At 32.2% G+C, this 23,713-nt stretch overlaps 1 protein-coding gene across 6 annotated transcripts in view; it reads left to right on the plus strand.

Annotated features, from left to right (window-relative positions):
- The window catches only part of fry (Protein furry), a 293,867-nt gene that overhangs the window by 52,270 nt on the left and 217,884 nt on the right, over positions 1-23,713 (plus strand). For all 6 annotated transcript variants that reach the window (XM_065503200.1, XM_065503203.1, XM_065503202.1 and 3 more), the window contains exons 2-7: positions 6,478-7,955; positions 8,027-8,164; positions 11,437-11,777; positions 11,839-11,977; positions 12,051-13,172; positions 23,493-23,619. In XM_065503200.1, coding sequence (XP_065359272.1) covers positions 6,478-7,955; positions 8,027-8,164; positions 11,437-11,777; positions 11,839-11,977; positions 12,051-13,172; positions 23,493-23,619 — 3,345 coding nt within the window. The remainder of the gene's footprint in view (positions 1-6,477; positions 7,956-8,026; positions 8,165-11,436; positions 11,778-11,838; positions 11,978-12,050; positions 13,173-23,492; positions 23,620-23,713) is intronic.

Below are 23,713 nucleotides of genomic sequence, written 5' to 3' on the forward strand. Positions count from 1 at the left end.
TTTCATTATTTCTATTTCAGGATACAATCAATAAAAGTTATTCATAAACACATAGGCTATTAAACAAATCGTTAGCTTAGTGTGCAAACATGTTAAGTCCACTTTTTATGAAAATTTAGATTTTAATAAAAAAACTTTAATAAAATTAGACTGTTTGCTTGGATAACGTTTACAACTATTTCGTTTTTTTTATGTCGAATTCTTTTAAGAACAATTTCTAAATTTAGAAGTTCTGAAAGTTCGGATATTAGGTAATTACCTACATAAATATACTTAAGAGAGTGTTAGAAATGCGATTTAAAATGACATTATTACTCTCTAAGTAGATTATGTTGAAGAGAAAACATTATTTTTTATTAAAAAAAATGGTTTTCATTCTTCGAGCAGAAGATCTTTACACAATAGCTTTTCTAGTATTTTTCATGTTTAAATTAAAAAAAAATAAAACGTCAATTGGTTTAGATCACTTCTGTCCAACTGTTATTTTAAAACTAATCTGTGCTAAATGCTCATTTAAAATTCACAATACATCAGAGTAAATAGAAAAAAATGGAAATACAATTTAAATTAGCCGCAGAATAATTATTCGGTCATTTATTTTTAACACACATATACTCCTACATACGAGTACAAACCGACTTTTTTGTTGTTCGTGAATCGATTCGTAATTAAAACGGGAGTATGTGTCATCGAATTTAAGTAAACGTCACAAATTACAATCTGTATAATATGATTGAAATAAAAACAATAACATGATGAGGGAAAAGTAATAAATCTGCTTGTATGTCTGTAATTATGGCTGCGGTTACTAATAAATACAATTAATCAATAAATAAACAAACAAAACAGTCTAGTAATTATTTATTTATGTATTTAATTTTGTTTTATGCTCTTCATATGGTAAAATGTTTATTGTTTCAGTTTTAATTGATTAAATTTGAATTGAAAGAAATAGATAAATAAATAAATATGAATGTAATGGCTTTGAATAAATCAACATAATTGAAGGTCATTTAATATATTTTGTTTTTTTTGGAAATTATGAGTTACTCATACAATTTGTTGGTTGAACCTAACAATTTTTCAGTTAGCTGGCTTGATTCTTGAAAGATTCTAAAAAAATAATGTTGAAAATTTTATTACTGGGAAATTGTTACTTAGAATTTAAGACAAATTACCAAACGCGTCAACTTCAGAAGGATCTAATGGGTGTTTTGATTAAAAAACAAGTAAGAGAGATATATTCGGCTGTGCCAAATTTTATATACCCTTCACCAAATTATACTTCAAAATAAAAATTTTAAATATTTTTAGGTAAACAAAATTTTTTTTCCAGTTGTTTTTTTTTTATTTTTTTTTGGGATTTTTTGTTTTGAATTGTTTTTTTTTAATTTTTTAAATTAATTTTTTTTTTTTAAATTTTAAAAATGTTTTTTTTTTGTTTTTAATTTTTTTTGTTAATATTTAGCGAAAAAAAACTTTTGGTGAAAAAAAAATTCGGGTTAAATTTTTTTTCCGATTTTGACCCATTGTAGGTCCAACTTACTATGGTCTTATATAGTTGCAAAGGTCTTTGAAATATCTATCTGATAGATGCTAATCGGGACTGATTTTTGAAAATCCCGGGGATCGGGATTTGGTAAAGAATCCCGAAATCCCGACCCGGGGTTTCGGGATTTTCGGGAAATCTAAAATCCCGAAAATTATAAGAAAGAAACGTACATAATTATGTCTTTACAATTGAAAGTAAATTTTTTATTTAGCAATTAATTTGTATTAGACACTAAAAAGCATACTATCGCATCTATGGTTTCGTCTGCCATTCTGGAACGAATTTTGTTACCGACATATGCTGCTGCCGAAAAACATCTTTCATATTGGCAAAACCGTTGGCAAATACTTATAACAAATCTGCAAGTATTTTCCTCTTGTTCCTTCAGAAATAAAGTGATCTATTTCTTTAGCAAGTTGCAAATCTACATTATAACTTTGTTTCGTTATTGTTAATTATTAATAATATCTTTTAGCCTTTGAGCAATCGAAATATTTTCATTTTGTTCGAGCTACTCATCTGAGATAAAATCAATTTCGTTTGAAGAGGATTTAAATTGAGTTTTGTTAGATAACTTACAAAAAAAGGTGAAGAATTGATTTCCCAGAGCCCACCAAAAATACCGCTTTCCTTTATTAACTACTAGTTGACCGCCCCGGCTTCGCCTGGTAGCAGTTACTAATGTTAGTTCTTCAAGTTTCTCGAACCTACACCTGCACTTATTTATTTGCAAATAAAATATCTAAATTTGTATTGCATACTTTAGGGAGCTTTTTTATTACTGTTGACTGGACTCAAAAAAATAAATTCCGAGTTTTACCCGGAATTTTTGATTTTTCTTCTTTACAAAACATCTCCTGAAAATTTCGAATCGAATAAAAAAAAATCAGCCAAATCGCTCCAGCCGTTCTCACGTGATGACATTACATACATGGACCATTTAATTTTTATATATATAGAAGATAGATGTTGTAGCAGGAGTTGAGCTTAACAACTATGCTGAACATCACTTTGCGATATTCGGACATGTAGAATGTCACAATGCATAAAAAGGCACACAAAAATGCCAATTTCTCCTACATATTTATTTATGAAAAACGGGATTTGGAAAATCCCGGGATTTAAAATTAAAAAATCCAAACACACCATATTCGTTTGATTTAAGAAATCCCGAAACCCCCGGGATTTTCGGGAACGGGATTTCCCGTTTGGCATCTCTAATCTATCATTAAATATCCATTGGTCAAAAATCGAGGTTGTCGTGGTTTTTTCCTTATATCGCAGCCATTTGTGCACCGATTTTCTCGATTTTAAATGGCAACCGAGTCTGAAGAATTCCGGAGATATTGATGTATGAATCGTGTATGTGAGTTAGTTGGGGACTTCGGAAGGTTGATTTCAACAGACAGACGGATAGACAGACCGACAGACGTGGCTTAATCGACTCCGCTATCTATAAGGATCCAGAATATATATACTTTATAGGTCGGAACTGATGTAATGGTGTTTCGACAATGGCTTGAGGAGTATCGTCGCACCAAATGCAGCACTTAATTAAAAGTGTACTTCATCATTGAAAAAAATTTTCACATGAAGGGAAAATGTTAGCACCGGCGAAATCATATTGGGCTTAAGACTTAAAAATGCAGGATTTACAACAGATGGCGTATCTTTTGAATGCGGTTTTTGTTTTTAATAACTGATATGTCATTTTGAAAGGTACCTAACTCATTAATTATTCCACATTCGACAATGTAAAATTTTATGTCAACAAAGCGTGAAGTTTTGCTTTTCTTCTGTAATTTGAAAAAAAGTGCTGCTGAAGCATATTGATGGCTCACCGAAGATCGCCAGGCCAGCCAAAAATGTTTAAAGACCAAGAATGGGGGCATTACTCCTTGAAGATTTTTTGTGAAACTCTACTAGAGCTTGCAAAATCATTGGGAGCTGCTCAAGCAGCAATTATCAGGATTTATCCAAAAGCGAAAGAGGCGAATTAAAGCGATTTTGAAATGCAGCTTGAAATTTTTGCAGCGATTCATTACCTGCGACGAAAAATGGATCCATTACGATAACCTGAAGCGTAAGAGATCCACACCTACAAGCCAGATCGACACCAAATATCCATGGCGCTAAGGCAATGCTCTGTATTTGGTGGGGCCAAAAGGATCCTATCTGTTATGAGCTGCTGAAATCTGGCCAGACCATCACAGGAAACCGAACACACCATATTCGTTTGAATGAAATATTCTATCGTGACAATACTCGAACATGTTGCAATACCTGTTAAAAACTGTTTAGAAAGAAATGGTTGGAAAGTTTTGCCTCATCCGCTTTATAGTTCAGACCTTGCCCCATCTTACTACTACTTTTTTCGATCGATGTAGATTTCTCTGGGATACGCTTCACTTCAGAACAGAGTATCCGAAATTGGCATGATTGGTTGTTGGCCTCAAACGATTAGCAGTTCTTTTGGCTCGGAATCTACATGTTTTTACAATTGTACAATTTAGGAAAAGCAAATCCCGCAATTCCCTAAAAACAAAAAATAATCCCAATTTTAGTTTTTGTAGTTTTGGGAATTTTGCCCATAAAGTCTACATTTTTGATTCGGGCCTGTTTAAAAAATATTACGATTGATTTAGAATACATAATAGTGTCTTAAACTGCGGCCCGTTTTGGAATCCCATCTTTTAGAACACTTAGATTAACTCTTTGCGGTTGGGTGGTCGCTTTACTAACCACCTTTTCTATAGTCTTTAAAATATAGTTTATTGGCATCTATTGGCATTTTGCTAAAAAATTATATTTTTTGAAGTCATCGTTTATGTTTTTTTTTGCAAAACCATGTCTTCAGGAAGCTCTGGTTAGATAAATATATTAACCCAGATAGCGCCAGATTTATTTTTTTTTGCAAAAATTAAATTTTTATTTCGGAACGTAAATCTCTAATATATAATTAAACCACGAGAAACTTCTTTTATCAGCTGACACTTTTAGGTTCAGAAGCTTCATAACATGTAATAAACAATGAAAATTTTAAAAAATGTGTATTTAAATGCACGTACAAACCCGGATTTAACGGTTTTTTCCCGTCCTTTTAAAAAGATGGTTGCGGTTGTAAAAATCAGTTTTTTTAAGAGACTTTCACGCATTAAATAAAAAGAAGCACAGAGTGTTTATTCTTCATCGAATTCAGTGTTACTTTGCTATTTAGTTTGTTTGGTCAAAAAATTTAGTCAAAAATATTCGATTTCCAAAAAATGTATGCGAAACGAAATTTTTATCATAATTATTTTTAATGCCAACCGGCACGGTGGTTAGTAAAGTAACCCCCTATTCCACAAAAACCCTTAGAATGGGGTGGTCTTTTATGTTTTGATTTATTTTTTAAACTTTTACACAAAAATGCATGGCTGAAAGAGTTAAATAGTTCAAATTACAGATATTACATTAAGTAATCTGCATAAAACAACACTTTTTATTTCAACAACCACAATTTTATTTGCCCTAAGTTTAAAAAAAGACCTCCCATCCTATCTACCTTTCAAATCAAATGATAAATTAATATCAGCCTCGTGTTTTTATGATTTATTTATTTTATTATTTGATTTATTTGATTGATAATTCGAGCAATTGTGTTGGGTGCTACATGTTCTTAGTTGTGTAAAAAATCGGAGGTTAATAAAGATAAAGAAACTTTTCAACTTCTGATAAATAGAAACATGTATATAGAACATACAAAAATAAATCAATATTTTATCTAAAAATGCCATACAAGTATATTTTTCTGTTTAATTTATCTTTTATTATTTGTTTTATTGCCTACACATAGATACAAAATTTAAATATGAATTTATTTGTTTATCATGACATTCAAAAATATTCCCTCAAATTAAATTTAATTCGCTGTAAAACGAAATTGCTTTTGTAAACATTTCATTGGGCAGATCGATCAGTGATCACGAAATATTTTAAATGGAATCTATTTAATATAACAAGGGTGCTGTATTGAGCTAAATGATTATAGTTTTTTTTTTTGTATTATAAAATATTTATTTATTTGTTTCTTATCTTGAATAAATCATATTTGTTTATTTGGTTTTAACAATAATTATCTTTATTTTTCTTTGTTTTTTGAAAGTAACATTAAATTGAGGTTTTATAAGTGTGACATGTCCCGCTCGGATTCGAGTCGTTCGTTTTACGATCTATTGCAATTATTTTCTAATGGAGGTATTTTAATTCAAATTTTTATTCGTATGTCTTCTAAGCTAGATCTTTGGTAAATATGTAGATTTTCTTAAGGTTCAAAACAAATATTGTACGTATTGGCTAAGATTTTGAAAATATTTCATCATACTCATTAATTATCAAGCTTAGTGTTAAACATATTGTTTGCAATTAATCATTAATTCATTTCATTAGAAGATCATTATATGTATATATTTGGTTAATGAATAGTTTCAGTGTCTGAGTAAGAAGATGTAGTTCGCCAATTCCGGTTTAACTTCTTGAAAAGCTGTTAAATTTTCAGAATCTTTTTGAATTTTTTGTGGTCATACTCTAAATTGCGCTAATAACATCATTCGAAGTCGATTCAAAAGTGTTTCATTCTTTCAAATAAAATTATGTCAAATAGATTAATTGTAAATTATATCGAGATGCTTTTTACAGCGATTTTAATTTTGGTTTCATTGATTTTACATATTTATAATCGTAAAAATCCGTAATCATTAAAGATCTTTAAAAATATCGAATCAATTTATCACAATTATCATCATTATTTGAATAAAGTCGCCATATTTGTGTGTGTTTTGATTTTTTTAACTGGCTATTAAGTAAAATTGCAATGTAAATGCTTTATTTCTAACCAACTTTCAATTACAAATTAATTAATTTCATATTTCTATTACCATCAACAGGTTCAAATCCAAACCAAAATGATAATATAAACACAACAACTACCTTAGGTAGTCCTACAACTAGAAATGCTCCAAATTCTCCGACAACTACAAGTCCCACTGTAGGATATGAAGAAACACAGCTGCAGCAGCAACAACCGACTGAAGCTTCAAACGTAGCGCCTGCAAACACTAGCCCAGCCACCAGCAACAGCACAGCACCTGATAACAACGAAATTTGCCTGACACCACCGCAGCGTCATTCCACAAACTCCAATGAATATCAGCAACAGTCGACACCAAAATCCACACGTAATTCAACTGTAGCACTGGGTTCGACAGCAACAGTTGGCGACTCTAATTCACCTGTTGCTGAAAACATTAGTGACAAGAATATTTTACCGAATGAGGAAAGTCCTTTGCCGCAAAATTTCAACAATATAGAAAGTAGCACCTTAAATGAGTCGCAGTTGCTGGCCACGGGAATCAACACAGTTGATACTGGCGGCGGTGTTGTAGCAGGCGCAGTTGTTGTAAGTAGTAGCAGTTCCGCCAACTTAACCACACAACATAATCAACAAATTATAAGCAACTATCAGGGTATAGCAACGACAGCAAACACCCAAAACGGTGCTAATCGTATTTATAATCCCATAATGATACCACAACGACAATCCCTATTACCCTGGGGTACTAATTCACGTTCCTCCATAATTAATGTTATACCCTACACAAATCCCATTGGCACTACCGGCACCGGCACCATGGCCAATCCAGCTAGTATGAATACTAATCAGTTAGAAGCGAATGATGTCAACTCCTTACGGCCGGGGGAAATTGTCATGCGTAATTTATTCACCGATTTTACTTTGCAGGCTGAAAAGAAAATAGAATTGGTCATGATGGAGAGTGTAGACAAGCCGCTTTCAAAGCTGCTGCAGCGCGGTGAAGATCAACAGTTTGATCAGTTGCTCTCCGCTCTGGGCAGTGTAGCCGAACATTGTTTACCCTCGCTGCTGCACACGCTGCTCGCCTGGCACAAACGCCAACTGTCCGATGCCGAAATAAAAAATGATCTCAAACGCATGGAAAAATCTGTGATAAATCTCACAAAACCTTTAAACTCACAAGATATTGAATTTCAATTGCAACGTCGCGAAGCCGCTGTGGAATTCATCTTTTGTTTGGCTCTCATCGAAATTCTCAAACAGTTGCCCTTCCATCCGGGTCACGAGGATTTGGTAAGAAGTATTGAGAATTTAGCTTTCAAACACTTTAAATATAAAGAGGGCCTGCAGAATAATCCCAATGCCCACAATATACACATGATAGCCGATTTATATGCTGAAGTCATTGGTGTTTTGGCACAGTCACGTTTTAGTTCAGTGCGTAAGCGTTTCATGAGTGAACTGAAAGAGTTGCGAGCCAAAGAGCCGTCACCGCACACCACACAAAGTATTATTAGTTTGCTCATGGGCATGAAATTCTTTAGAGTTAAGGTGAGTTGACAACAACACAAAGAGTTTGAAATTTCTACTATTATTTGTTTAACGTTTCTTTTGGTTTCCAGATGGTGCCCATAGAAGAATTTGAGGCTTCGTTTCAATTCATGCATGAATGTGGCCAGTATTTTTTAGAGTTGAAAGACAAAGATATAAAACATGCTTTGGCGGGCTTATTTGTTGAAATTCTAGTACCCGTCGCTGCGGTAAGTATAATTAGTTTAAGTGATTACATTTAATTTGTTATGATGTTTTGTAGTTTTCTTCTTATGAGTGATTCGCTTTAAGTTTGAAATTTGATTGAAGCGAAAGAGAAGATGTTTAGATTAAAATTTACTAATTTGCATTTGTTAAAATGCAGCTTTTCTATTAGCTATACATAGAATTTTACACTAATCACAATGTTGCTGTTTCTAATGGTGAAACCTTAAATCTAATATCATTTTCGTTTCTAAAAATACATTTTGCATATCGCTAAAAGCAACAGTTTTTATTCAGCCATTATCAAGGGCTCGAAAAGAGTAACAACGTTACTGAGTGACGGACTGATTCATCATCGCTCAGCCCAAAATCCTGAAGCTATAGCCATAAAATTTGGACTGTAGGTTCTTCTCTCCCCATATATTTCCACCAAGAAAATAAGCATGCTTCTAAGTGATTAAGAATCCAAAGAGGGTGATTATAGGTTCTTTTTATTGATTCTAATGATACTTTCTGAATATTTTATTATAATCCTAAATTAGAATACACTTAATAATACTTTTAGATTTTTTTATTACAATCCTGAATAAATGTTAATGAATACTATACATTGTATAGTATAGTATTGCGATGGATCGAATGAATCCTATGAATTTCTGCGTTACGTAGCACTCCATAGCGTGATTTGTTTAGGGACACGATAACTAAAAAGATGTATCCAAGTCTGCGACTGAGGTGGGTGGAGGCTTTTATGTTCCAATGTTGGCCAAAAATCGATTTTTTATATAAAAACTCGAAATATCTAAATTCGTTAATAACTTGGCCAATAAGCGTTTAATCAAGAAAAAGAGCTCGATCTGTGATCACTCATATTTTTGAACAAAAATCGATTTTTTTATATAAAAACTCAAAATATCTAAATTTGCTAATAACTTGGCCAATAAGCGTTTAATCAAGAAAAGGAACTCGATCTGTGATCACTCATATTTCTGGCCAAAAATCGATCTTTTTATATAAAAACTCGAAATATCTAAATTTGCTAATAACTTGGCCAATAAGCGTTTAATCAAGAAAAGGAGCTCGATCTGCGATCACTCATATTTCTGGCCAAAAATCGATCTTTTTATATAAAAACTCGAAATATCTAAATTTGCTAATAACTTGGCCAATAAGCGTTTAATCAAGAAAAGGAGCTCGATCTGCGATCACTCATATTTCTGGCCAAAAATCGATTTTTCTATATAAAAACTCAAAATATCTAAAAATGTTTAATCAAGAAAACGAGCTCGATCTGTGATCACTCATATTTCTGGCCAAAAATCGATCTTTTTAAATAAAAACTCAAAATATCTAAATTCGCTATTAACTTGGCCAATAAGCGTTTAATCAAGAAAAGGATCTTGATCTGTGATCTCTCATATTTCTGACAAAAATCGATTTTTTATTCAAAAACTTAAAATATCTAAATTCGCTAATAACTTGCTAATAATTTGGCCAATACGTGTTTAATCAAGAAAAGGAGCTCGATCTGTGATCACTCATATTTCTGGCCAAAAATCGATTTTTCTATATAAAAACTCGAAATATCTAAATTCGTTAATAACTTGGCCAATAAGCGTTTAATCAAGAAAAAGAGCTCGATCTGTGATCACTCATATTTTTGAACAAAAATCGATTTTTTTTATATAAAAACTCAAAATATCTAAATTTGCTAATACCTTGGCCAATAAGCGTTTAATCAAGAAAAAGAGCTCGATCTGTGATCACTCATATTTCTGGCCAAAAATCGATATTTTTATAAAAACTTAAAATATTTAAATTCGCTAATTACTTGGCCAATAAGCGTTTAATCAAGAAAAGGAGCTCGATCTGTGATCACTCATATTTCTGACAAAAATCGATTTTTTTATAAAAACTTAAAATAGCTATATTCGCTAATAACTTGGCCAATAAGCGTTTAATTAAGAAAAGGAGCTCGATTTGCGATCACTCATATTTCTGGCCAAAAATCGATTTTTCTATATAAAACTCAAAATATCTAAATTCGCTAATAACTTGGCTAAAAGCGTTTAATCAAGAAAAGGAGCTCGATCTGTGATCACTCATATTTCTGGCCAAAAATCGATTTTTCTATATAAAAACTCAAAATATCTAAATTCGGTAATAACTTGGCCAATAAGCGTTTAATCAAGAAAAGGAGCTCAATCTGTGATCACTCATATTTCTGGCCAAAAATCTATCTTTTTATATACAAACTTGAAATATCTAAATTTGCTAATAACTTGGCCAATAAGCGTTTAATCAAGAAAAGGAGCTCGATCTGTGATCACTCATATTTCTGAACAATAATCAATTTTTTATATAAAAACTCAAAATATGTACATTAATTTACATGTATTCTGTTGTTGCAAGACTTATGTTTTTGACAACAGACTTAGGTTCTTTGTCTCTCATTAACGCTTTATTCTTTGGTAACGCTTCTATGCATGATACAACAACATAAGGTACACCCAGTAGAAAATAAATTCTCAAATGTAACGTCAAACAAAAGAAAATATGAAAAAAAAAATCAAAGTTTGACGTTATAGGGCTAAATATTTAAAACTCTCCCTAGTGATTCTACCTTCTACAATTATTGTATCATGGCGTCTATGTATATTTTATTCCATGGTACAATTATTGTATCATGGCTTCTATGTATATTTTATTCCATGATACAATAATTGTAGAAGGTAGAATCACTAGAGAGAGTTTTCAATATTTAGCCCTGTAACGTCAAACTTTTATTTTAATATTTTTCATATTTTCTATTGTTTGACGTTACAAGAATTGTATAATTGAGAATTTATTTTCTACTGGGTGTACCTTATGTTGTTGTATCATGTTTTATTCTATGATCATAAAGCTAAATTCACCCATGAGTTTCTGAAACATTTTTTTTTATATGTAGTTTCACGTTCTATTTTTGAGAGAGACATATAAAAAAAATTGTTCCGAACAAAAATGTTTCAGAAACTCATGGGTGAATTCAGCTTAAGATTCGTTTTACATATTTTAAAATCAAATGGAAATGAACCTATGTATATGAATAAAAATTATCACTCAACAATACTGTTTTTTTTTCTTTTTAACTATTTTTACCCTTTCAAACCCCTTCTCACAAATTCACAAATTTATTTTATATTTTTGTAAAAGTTATTTCCATATTTTTATTTGTGTAAATTTTAATCAAAATCAATTTTCCTTCAAACTTTTTTTAACACTTCTTTCATTGCAGGCTGTTAAAAATGAAGTTAATGTTCCTTGTGTTAAAAATTTCGTGGAATTACTTTATATGCAGACCTTAGATGCCTCCACCAAATCCAAACATCGTCTGGCTCTATTTCCCCTCGTAACATGTCTTCTGTGCGTTTCACAGAAAACCTTTTTCCTCTCGAATTGGCATTATTTCTTGGCCATGTGTTTAAGTAACTTAAAGAATCGTGATTCTAAAATGAGTCGTGTAGCGCTGGAATCGCTGTATCGCCTGCTGTGGGTCTACATGATACGCATCAAGTGTGAATCGAATTCGGCAACACATTCACGTTTACAAAGTATAGTGAACTCATTGTTTCCAAAGTGAGTATTGTCTTTAGATAGGAAATTATGAAAATTAATAATTCTTTATTTTAAATTACAGAGGCTCAAAAGGTGTCATACCCCGTGATACTCCTTTAAATATATTTGTGAAAATTATACAATTTATAGCCCAGGAACGCTTGGACTTTGCCATGCGAGAAATTGTTTATGATCTACTGTGTGTGGGCAGATCCATAAAGGTGGGTGCGATAATTAGAATTCAAGAAATAACAAATTCATTAATCAAACATTTATTTTTTTGTTGTCTTTAAGTTAATTTTAAATCCCGAACGCATGAGTATTGGCTTAAGAGCATTTTTGGTGGTGGCCGATTCGTTGCAGCAAAAAGATGGTGAACCTCCCATGCCTCGCACTGTGCCAGTCCTGCCCTCTGGCAACACACTACGCGTGAAGAAGACCTACATCAATAAAATGCTCACAGACGATACGGCACGTAGCATTGGCATGTCCACGTACTTTCCCCATGTACGTCGTGTATTTGTGGATATTTTACGTGCCCTAGATGTTCACTATGGCCGCCCTTTAATGATGACAAATACACAAAATCAAAACAAAGAACCCGACGAAATGCTGTCGGGTGAACGTAAACCACGCATTGATCTCTTTCGTACTTGTGTGGCGGCCGTACCACGTTTGATTCCCGATACAATGACCCCACAAGAATTGGTGGATCTTCTATCGCGCCTCACCGTTCACATGGACGAAGAGTTGCGCATGCTGACTCACCAGTCATTGCAGACATTGGTAATTGATTTTCCGGATTGGCGTCAGGATGTCGTGCACGGTTATACACAATTTCTAGTGCGCGATGTCACCGACACTTATCCGCAATTGTTGGAAAACTGTACTCGCATGTTGTTTGTGTTTCTCAACATTTGGCGTTGTGCCATCAACGTTAATGGCAATGGCAATTCGGGCACAAACACTTTGAAAACTCCCACTTCAACGGGCCTCGCAACTGCCACGAATACTGGTGCCACAAATACACAAAATGTGCTACAACCCGGTACAGCTGTTGGTACCGGCATTGTGGGCAAAGATACCGCCACCAGCCAACTGTCCAGTGCTAGCAATGTCAAGAGTATTAATACCAATTCAAGTGCCACATCGAGTATTACATCCAGTGGCATGTCGACCATTACACAGGCCACTGTTATAAACATGGCCGATGCTGGCAAGAAAAATGAAATTCCTTTGGCAACCACTCTGCATTTTGTTGAGGGCTATGCCTTGGTTTTACTGTGTAATTATCGACCATATTTGCGCAAACTGGCTGCCATGATTTTGAAGGAAGTTAAGAATTTGATGAAAGCTTTGGGTATACCAGAAACTGAACCACCATTGTTGGATGTTATTGATAAATGTTGTCCACAGGTGAGTTGAGTCGAATGTAATTTATATAATTGGGTTAAGTGTGTTAGTCTGTGAGGAGAATCCATTTCAAAATCGACCGATTACAATACAATGGTATCAGAATATATTTTCGGATATCTAAAGAACTATTATAGCTAGAGTCTTTTAACTTTTTGTAAATTACTATCGTATCATTGTAAGTAGTTTAACTGAGAATAGACTGGATCGAAACTTGCCCACTTTAAAAACATACAAAATTAAAATATATCAAGATTTTTTTTTTTAAATCGCGGGATATTTTTTATACATTCAATGACTTGAAATTCCGGTATTCATTTAATTTTTTTTATAAAAATCTTTCATATGTTTTTATTTTAATACGTTAGGGGTAGCAAAGGGCAGCGGCTTAAGCTAGTTTATTGTTGTGTCAGGCATACAATTTGGGAGAGAATAATTATTTTTACAGTCAGTTGCGCCTCTAGCTCTATCCAGTGCTCTATGATACACGAAATTTTTTGGTCTGTAGTCTGGCACTTAAACAAATAATGTTGATAGTGTTCCGACACAGGAACTGGCGACATACAATTGACAAGGATTATGCCGCAAACACGCAATAACTGCCCTTGAGATTTGTTGTCATTGCGAATACAAACCGTACCGGAAGCTGCAAGCGTTTAAAAACGAATGCCATGTCGTTCGGAGACATCATAAATTTGATTTGATTTTGATTTATTTATTTGTAATACAAAACCAATCATGATTTTTGTAATTTTGTGCAATGTTTGGATGAGTTTGGATTTTGATTCGGTGAACGGGCAGAAAGCGACGGGAAATTGAATGCAGCCGGTCGAATTGTCAACCGGGATTTTGCCGTTGACAATGTCCATCAATTGTTCATAGTCAATTTGGGTTTCTTGACGTGTTTCCACAAAACTGACGATTTCAAACATTAAGTTCATCGAATTAAGTTCACCGAAGATCACCTGCCAACGGAATCATCGTGCCACCAAATCGGCTTTTTGTAAATCTAGCAACGTTTTGTCTAATGCCTCCAAAGACTTCTTCTCATTGTGCACTAGGGTGGCCCTTAATAAACTAAAGTTCACCAGTTTGGTGAACATGGGTAAAGAAATCACCCTGAAACAATTTTAGATAAATCGTGCGGAAAAAATGCAATTTTTTCAGTTTTTGTAAAAATGTTGCCTTTATAAATTTACTTTTGCAATTTAGTTTAAAATAATCGAAATGTGTACATAATTGTCGTTCTAAAACACAAACATTGGTTAAAAAATGTTAAAGTTATTAAAAATTCCTCAGGCCATTAACGTATCTCAGGCAACTAGAACAAGAAATGTAGGAACAAAATTAACATATTTTGAGAAATATTAAAATAAAAGCTAATTTTTACTTAATATACCGTTAACCTATTCGCAGGTATATTTTGACGAATGAGCCCAATTTGCTAACTGTTATGAATTTTAAGTAAACCCTGTTCAGAATATTATAGTCTGAAAGTTTTACTAAAATTGGAAAACGTTAAACCTTAAATCGTGAAGGACAAAGGTACAATTTTTCAATATTTGGAATTTCTAATTTAAAGATAGCGAAATGTTATTTATTTTTGGGCCGATTTTGATGAAACATAAGACAAATATAACAGCACAAATTTATAATAACAGCACAAAAATGGAAATTAAACCTTAATGTCTTAATCCCCACGATTTATCTAAAATTTTTTCAGGATGATTTTTTTTACCAACTGGAGGGCGAGACTGGCAAAAATCCAACATTCGTTTATTAAGGGCCATCGCACTGTTGTATGTTAGATTTTAATTGATTTGCATATACAATGCAAACTTAGGTGCTGAATGAGCAGAGCTTATGAAGCAAGTGCAAGTGCAATATCATTCTGCGAGCGAATCGATGCCAAAATCAAAATCTCTCCAGTTCCATTTTTTCACAATTGTCATAAAAGTGTGGTACTCATATTTTTATTGTCGATTCAATAGTGGAACGTTTGTTCCGACTGATTTCCTCAAGGCATCGCAATCATATAGTTTTTCGCGTCGCAACTCGTCGTGCATCAGACGACTGGGAGCTGTCATGCCTAACTCAGATAATACCTTGTTCGACATCATCAAGCAATGTCATCAATTAATATCAAAGACTCGTTTTAAATATCCTCGCTCAGTTTCAAATTTGAATTTGATGTTCTAATACGCATCTATAATATCTATAATAATATCATCACAAATGGCAAATCAGTCGATTTGGATGGGAACATTTTGAGATAATTATCGAAAACAATGTTCGTATTTGATGAGTATTTAATGAATATTTGACGAAAGTACAGCATATCGGAGGGTGTATTCCCAAATGAGTGTCATTCTCTAGTAATCACAAACGTTGACACGTTTCTCTATACGTGTCACACAATTTATAATTCGCAAAATGATGAAATGATGTTGTGCCACGAACGTTGACTAATTAATAGCTAACTGCGACCTAATGCGTCGTTGGAAAATAAATGGGGTGAAACCTGGAACTGGATTTCCTTGTTTCCGCCGTTGAAATTTCTTTGACGATTGATTCCAAGCAATATCTTGGCATTTCGGAGTATAGTAGCGTTCGGCACATTTCAAAAATCTGGTCAATATTGTAGACAGGGTCGCCAGGTGTCCCCAACCGCAATAAAAAATATCCCCAAAACTCCCCAAATATTGTTTTTCTTGAAAATTGTCTTCCGAACAATGAAACTACAGATTTAGTTTATAAAAAATCGGGTTGTCGGTTAACCGAAAATTGGCGCTTCTTTCAGCAGTTTATATATTAAATCAGACCAAATAAATGTTCTATATAATGTATAGACAATGACTATAAACCACAAAATTACCAAACATGAAATTTATTGATTTATTCCCGTAAGATTTGGTATTTTAAATACAATAATATTAAGGTTCCTTGAAGCCAAAATTTGTATGAATAAATGAAAGTTTCTTTTCGGGAAAATTCCCACTGCATCTCGTAACAAGTCGTTTCAAATCTTATGGTATCATTTATAACCCAATATTTAGCAGCAGATTTACATCTGCCATTGAATTTGATCATCACATAAAATTCGATAATTAAAAAACTTTTTCCAAATTGGGATTTAAAAATTGCATCTTACTAGATGTCTTGGAAATATAAGTATCAATATATAAGTCTCTGTAATAAAAAGTATAATTCAAATGTAATTTATTACTTATCACCACCATATCCTAATTACACTCTGCTACAAAATGACACTTTTTGTAAGAACTTGAAAAGCGACCTAATGGGGTTGTAGGCCTAGATAAGGACATGCTAAAACCGTTTTCAAAGATTTTGAAACACCCTCAAAATTTTGAGATATTTTGAAAAAACTGTTTTAGGGTAGGTCGTAGTACTTTAGTATCTCTAACTCACACATTTTTAGACCGATTTCAAAATTTTAAACAATTATGGATAGACAAAGAATTAAGCTTTAAAATGTATGCACAAAATGTATATCAAAAACAATTGCGTAAGTTTTTATAAAAAGTTTCGCTTTATTTTTTTTTTTTTTTCGTAATTTTTCATATTCAACAATAGTTAATTTTTTTTTTATGAAAACATATTCTTTTTTGCACAGTGTTTTAAAGACAACTTTATATGGGATATTTGCAAAACTTATTAAACTTTTTTGAAAAAATATCGAAAAAATTTACCTTGTAAATTCAAAATTTTACAAATATTTTTTTTCTTCAGTTTTTTGTTTATTTTTATTTACAGTGACGGACATTACAATAGAATCACTACCAATATTTCATATAAAACTATGATTTATATACAATATATTAAACTCTATTTTTATTTTGCCTTTGAATTTTGTCTATGTGGTCAACGCTTACAATTACAACTTATTACAATATTAATAACATTGTTACTTTTCAAATTAAATTATATGAAACGTAAATTTTGTTGAAAACATTGCGACAATAAATAGAATCACATTTAAAAAATTAAATTAAAAGTTGGCTTTGACTTTTAATTTTTGGATTTTTTTGTTAATGAGAAAATATTTTAATAGTAATTATTAAATATTAGCTATCGGTAATAAAATATTTATCAAAAAATGGGTCGCGCAAAACATTGCACTGAAGAAGAAAGGAAAATTATTAAAAATTTAAGTTGCCGATCTCAACGTGAAGTTGCTAAATTAGTAGGACGATCCCAGAAATTTGTTTTCAATGCGTTATCCATCCGCAAGCCGCCACGTTCCATAGGAAAACCACGAAAAACTAGTCATCATGAAGATAATTTAATTGTTATAATATCCAAACGAGATCCATTTAAGTCCGCTGACGCAATCCGGAAGGAGGTTGGTTGTGAAGTATCCACAAGAACTGTTCAAAGAAGATTGATGGATGCTGGTCTGCATGGCAGAACTTCAAGAAAAGTTCCTATGCTCACTAAAAAGTACGTGGCAACAAGAAAGAAATTTGCCAAAGAACATAAGGATTGGTGTGGCCCGGAAAATATAAAAAAAGTGGCGAAATGTGTTGTGGACGGATGAAACAAAAATTAATTTGATTGGTAGCGATGGTAAAACATGGGTCAGACGTCCAAAAAATGCTGAATTAGATCCTCGGTATACAACAAAAACGTTCAAACATGGTGGTGGAAATATTATGATATGGGGATGCTTCTCTTGGTATGGCGTTGGCCCAATTTACTGGATTAAGGAAAATATGGATAAGCACCTGTACGTGAATATTTTGGAAAATGTTATGAAGCCACATGCAGAATGGAGTATGCCCTTAAAATGGGTATTCCAACAAGATAACGACCCAAAGCACACTTCAGGTCTTGCGAAAATGTGGTTTTCAGATAACAAAATTGATATTATTGAGTGGACCTCGCAATCCCCTGACTTAAATCCCATCGAAAACCTATGGAAAATAGTCAAAGATAAAGTTGGACCTGAAAAAGTGAAAAACAAGGAAGAATTATGGCAAAAAATTCAGGAAATCTGGTACGCTATTCCTCGTTCTACATGCGAACGATTGGTAAATTCAATGCCAAAAAGATATCACATCTTTTTGGCATTGAATTGCTGTTATCAAAAATAATGGTTATGCAACAAAATATTAGGAAAACGATGCGTTTTTAAAATGTTCTTTAATTTTTAGACTGATTGATTCTATTTTAATGTCGCGTATCTCATTTAGTTGTTTTATATTTGTCATAGTTTTTAACATAAGAATGTGTTCATTTTTTATTTTAGTTTTATTTATTTTTTTTGTGTACACCATAGGCATTAATATATGTAAATAAATTTTTGAACTAAATTCTGTAGTTTTAATGATTGACTTAAATTTATATGTAGTGATTCTATTGTATTGTTCGTCACTGTATATGCGCTGGGGGAGAAAATACTAAAAATGGTGTTAATGAAAAGTTGAATAACTTCTACAATTTTCATCCGATTTGAATAATTAAAACCATGTTTTGTTAAGAACTAAAATTCCTATATATGTTAGTATAAATTTTTATAAACTTTCATATCAAAATAAGCAATGAAAAGCGACTAAAATCAAAAAAATGTGATAAATTTTGTTTTTCTTTTAGATATTCTTAACAAAAACAATACTTATAACTTACAAATGTATCAAAAAATGCACGTCATTTTAAAGCGTAATCAGTTTTTTTTCCAAACCCTTTAAAAAATTTAAAGTCGGACAAAAACTGACTAATACTGACTGACGTCGATAAGTCGACGAACATCACTGAAAACTGTTTTTTCAGAATAACTTCTGAATTTGAGGGTATTTCTGAAATATTTAGAGACAATGGCCCATAATCATAGTCAAAAATAAAGAATACTTTAAGAGAATTAAACTCGACTTTACTCAAGAGTAGACTTTAGGTCTATCATAGACAAGTTAAAGTATACTTCTGACGTTGAAGTCGACTTTAAATATAAAACTAGCTGAAGTTATTTTTAACTCGTTTAACAACAGTATCTGCTGTTCTTCGCCGAGTAAAAAAGTTCGTCAAAAAGTAAAAAATGTTTAAGTTACAAGATATTGGTAGAGATTTTGCAATTATTGAACAGTTATCAATAAAATTAGTACCAAAATATCCTAATTATGATATTAATATTATCTTTTCCATTTTTCCACAACAAATAACTTTTTTTCTTTAGTTGTCCCGGTTACTTTTATTTGTTTACCTTTTTTGTTTTTTTTTTTAATTTTGTATGTCGGCTGTTCAGCGTTGCCACTTGTCTGTTTTTTGTTGTATATTGTATGAAAACTTTTTTTACATTTGCGGTGGCACCCAGTTAAAGTCGGTTCAATTTAAAACATACTTTAATTTTGACTATGGCTGCAAATTAATAAGAAGCTGGTTTTTATTTTAAAGTTGTTTTTAAAAAGAACCGACTTTAGTGTTTGACTATGATTATGGGCCAATTTGTAGTGTACTCAGCAAGACCTATAACACGCTGTTGGCCGTTTTCCAAGTTTTTTTCCATCGTAGCACCGTGTTATTTTTCCCCATAAAATTCTCGAAATATTTAAAAATATCCACAGTCCTTAAACGAAATTTTCTGTCCCCAAAACCTTTCAAAATCCCCATATTTTGGTTGTCGATGGCGGTCGATTAACTCATTGTAATACATTCTCCTCAGTAAAGTTCACTCTTTGAAGATTTCCCAGATGTACGGCTAAATGCACAACAGTTGGATGTCTTTCATGAATGACAAATAAAAAAATTCGCCAAAATACTTCGTTAATGCTAACATTTGAAATTGAGTGACTTCACCGTTGGAATTTTCCGCACAAACTCAGCCATGTCACAGTCTTTGGTTACATATTTACAGATGGGAGTGGATAATTTTTATTTCTGTAAAAAACTTGTGAACATTCAAAAAAAAATTACCCAAACCGGTGCTGATGGTCTACGATTTTAGATAAATCTAAAAAAGTGGGCGTGAAAGTGGGTATAGTCAATTTTTTTTCCATAAAAACTTAAATTACTACGAATATTTAAAAAAATTAGCGATATCGGTGCAGCCGTTTTTAGATACATACACTGGTGGCCACCAATTTAAGACAAATACTTGAATTTTTTTCATCAACTGAATTTTAAGTGCGTTAGAGCCAAAATAAAAGGACCTCTAAGGGTATGCAATTTATTATTAATGTTTCTAGTTTCTGAAAAATGTTTGGAAAAATCGGTAAAACATACACACAGTTACTAAAGTATACGTACGATTTACTTTTTGGGACTTTTTTTAAAAGTCCATATATTTAAAAATACAAGGCCTGTCTCATTCATTTACTCACTCACTCATGACTGTTGAGTCAGTGAATGAGTGAGTGAATGAATGAGTCAGGCCTTGTATTTTTAAATATATGGACTTTTAAAAAAGGCCCAAAAAGTCGATCGTACGTATACTTTAGTAACTGTGTGTATATGGACAAATATATGTGGAAATACGTTGACCCACCTCAGTGAACATCCGCTGTTAATAACATGATATGACCGAAACTAATGGAACTAAAAATGCGAAATTTGGTCCGAATATTTTATAATAATAAAAATATAATGTAGGAAAATATGTTTATTTAAAAAAAAAAATGTTTGGTCAAGTTGTAGAAAAATCTTATGAGTTCGTGGTGAATATGTATGAATTGATACAGTCGAATAAAACACACTTGTGTGTTAAAACAGTCCTCATGCATACATATTTGTGGAAATATTTGAAAAAATAATTGACAATTACATGGAATTTAGCAAAATTTTTTTGTCTTAATTACCTGGCCACCACCGTATATCGAAAAAAGTGGGCGTGGTCAATTTTTCTTTCCCTAAAAACCTAAGTTGGACAATGACGAACATTTCAAAAAAAAAAAATTTTCCAAATCGGTCCAGCCGTTCTCAACTGATGAAATTACCGATGAACAATTTACATTTGATTTTTATTTATATACAGTCAGCTTCAAAAGAAAGTGTACAACTTGTTTTTACATTTAAAACGTTTTATTTACATATTAAAAAAACAATTTTTTCTCCAGTTCTAGTATATTTAACAAAACACTTAATTGTTCTCTTGCAATATATAAACAAAAAACTAAACTATTTCAACTGCAACAAAAACAGTAACAACAAAACAAAAAATACTGCATTTTTAACGCGTCAGAAAAAAGTGTACACATTTAGAATTGCAATAAGATTTTTATAGCTACATAAAAAAATATATTGTTATTCTTTATTTTTGCCTAGATTATAATTTTTTATGGATCTTGCTGCTAGTCTCATGAGATTTTAAGATAGTAGCTTTTCTTGTTTGATCGCGAGAACTTTAAAACCAAAATGGGAAAACAAACTGCAATTGAAACAAGAAAGTAAGTCCTAAAATTTAAAAATGAAGGCAAATCGTCACGTGAAATCTCCTCTATAATAGGAAGAAGCCATAATACTGTAAAAAAAATTATAGACAAACAAAAAAATTTAGAATTTTAGAAGATCAGCAACATGCCGGAACACCAAAACGCCTTTACCTTGAAATACGATCGATTGTGAGAGCAGTGAAGAAAGTATTCACAGTAAGTGCAGTAAAATTATGCGAAGAATTAACAGATTCGTCTGGAGTGAGAGTTAGTAACAGTACGGTTCGCCGAGCGCTACACCCAAATGCTCTATATGGTGGAGTTCCGAGAGAATAACCCCTCATTTCCAAACGAAAAAAAGAGCGACTTCGAGAATTCGCAAACAGGTATAAAAACCAAGAAAATTGTTTTGGAATAATGTGCTGTTTACGGACGAAAGCAAGTTTGAGATTTTCGGAAGTAAAAAAAGGAGTAAAATTTGGGGAAGCAAAAATCAAGAGTTTGACCAAAAAATGTACTATCCACCGTAAAGTGTATGGCGGCAAGTGGAATGGGAAAACTCATATTTATTGATAGTTTGATGATCAAAACCGATTACCTAAACATTCTTATAGAAAATATGGAACCTATCATTAGAAAATTAAATCTAGACCGAACCTGGATCTTCCAACAGGACAACTATCCGAAGCATACTTCTTAACTTGTTAAAGAATGGTTGTTGTATCATACATCGAAACAACTGGAACAACCCCCACAGTCACCGAACATTAATCCCATTGAACATCTGTGGTAGCATCTGGACAGACAGATCAGAAAAGGAAATATTACCAGCAATGACTCTCTACACGAAATCCTGAGGAAGAGTGGTTCAACATCCCAACATCGGTGACATCAAAATTGGTAGAAACAATGCCAAGAAGGCTTGAAACTGTTTTAAAACCCAAAAGATGTCAAATAAAATACTAAACACGTTTTTTCTTCTAATTTCCCTAAACTGTACACTTTCTTTTGACGCGTTAAAAATGGAGTATTTTTGGTTTTGTTGTTACTGTTTTTGTTGCAGTTGAACTAGTTTAGTTTTTTGTTTATATATTGCAAGAGGACAATTAAATGTTTTGCTAAATATACTAGAACTGGAGAACAAATAGTTTTTTAATATGTAAATAAAATGTTTTAAATGTATAAACAAGTTGTACACTTTCTTTAGATGCTGACTGTAGATAGATTTAAAGTTTTGCAGTTTTACCCCCTGTAATAAATTTAAAAATTGATTATGAATAAGGCCTTTAATCCTTAAATCATTTAAAATAAACAAATTTAAAATTAAAAAAAAAATTGAGTTTTACGACCTCTTGTTTCAAGTATATATACTCTGTTTAAGTGCAAAAACTACTGTCCCACAGTGATATAGGTTACCAATTATTTCCAAACTTTTTCAATTTACAGAACACCAAAGTAGGTGAATTCGTTTTAAAAACTAAAACCTTGTCCGTATTCGGTTTACAGAACAGGGATTATTTCTTTTAAATTAATGTTGTTTATTTTTTGAATGAGAAAGTATTCAATCTATGAAAAGTATTGTGTGGTATCGAGTATCCTTCACCGCCCTTAAGGAAGCCAAAATTTAAGCGAAAATTAAATTTGCAATGCATTTGATCATCATAGAGACGAGTATATGCTATGTACTCTTTAATTTAATAACATTTAAGTATATTTTTCTTTAATAATACAAGTCGTAATGAAATGTTTGTCAACTTGTAACTTCTCGGTCATGCAATTGCTGTTTGTCTTCTGGTTATAAGGGGTTAAAGAAGTCCGAATAAAATCTAAATATATTATTTTTATAATATAAAGTTATTGTATATTGTATTATTCTGTTTTGTATCTTTAATTTCCTTATAATACGTGAGTATTTTCTTTTTCTTTCAAATTCAATCAACAGGTCTTGGAAAAATGTTTACCACATTTGCCTCAGGCCGAAAAGACAGCAATCTTAAATGCTACACAAATCGATTTACAATGGATAGCAGAACGTTCGAGTGGTGTATGGTTGGGTGGACTAACAGATGGTAAGTGTGAAATAAACAGCAACAGGGAAAACAGACAAACATTTGTGCTGGCCTCTTGTTTTTAAACAATTGTATTTATTATTTTTATTCCTTT

This window comes from Calliphora vicina, chromosome 3, assembly GCF_958450345.1.
Source record: "Calliphora vicina chromosome 3, idCalVici1.1, whole genome shotgun sequence".
Classification (NCBI taxonomy): domain Eukaryota; kingdom Metazoa; phylum Arthropoda; class Insecta; order Diptera; family Calliphoridae; genus Calliphora; species Calliphora vicina.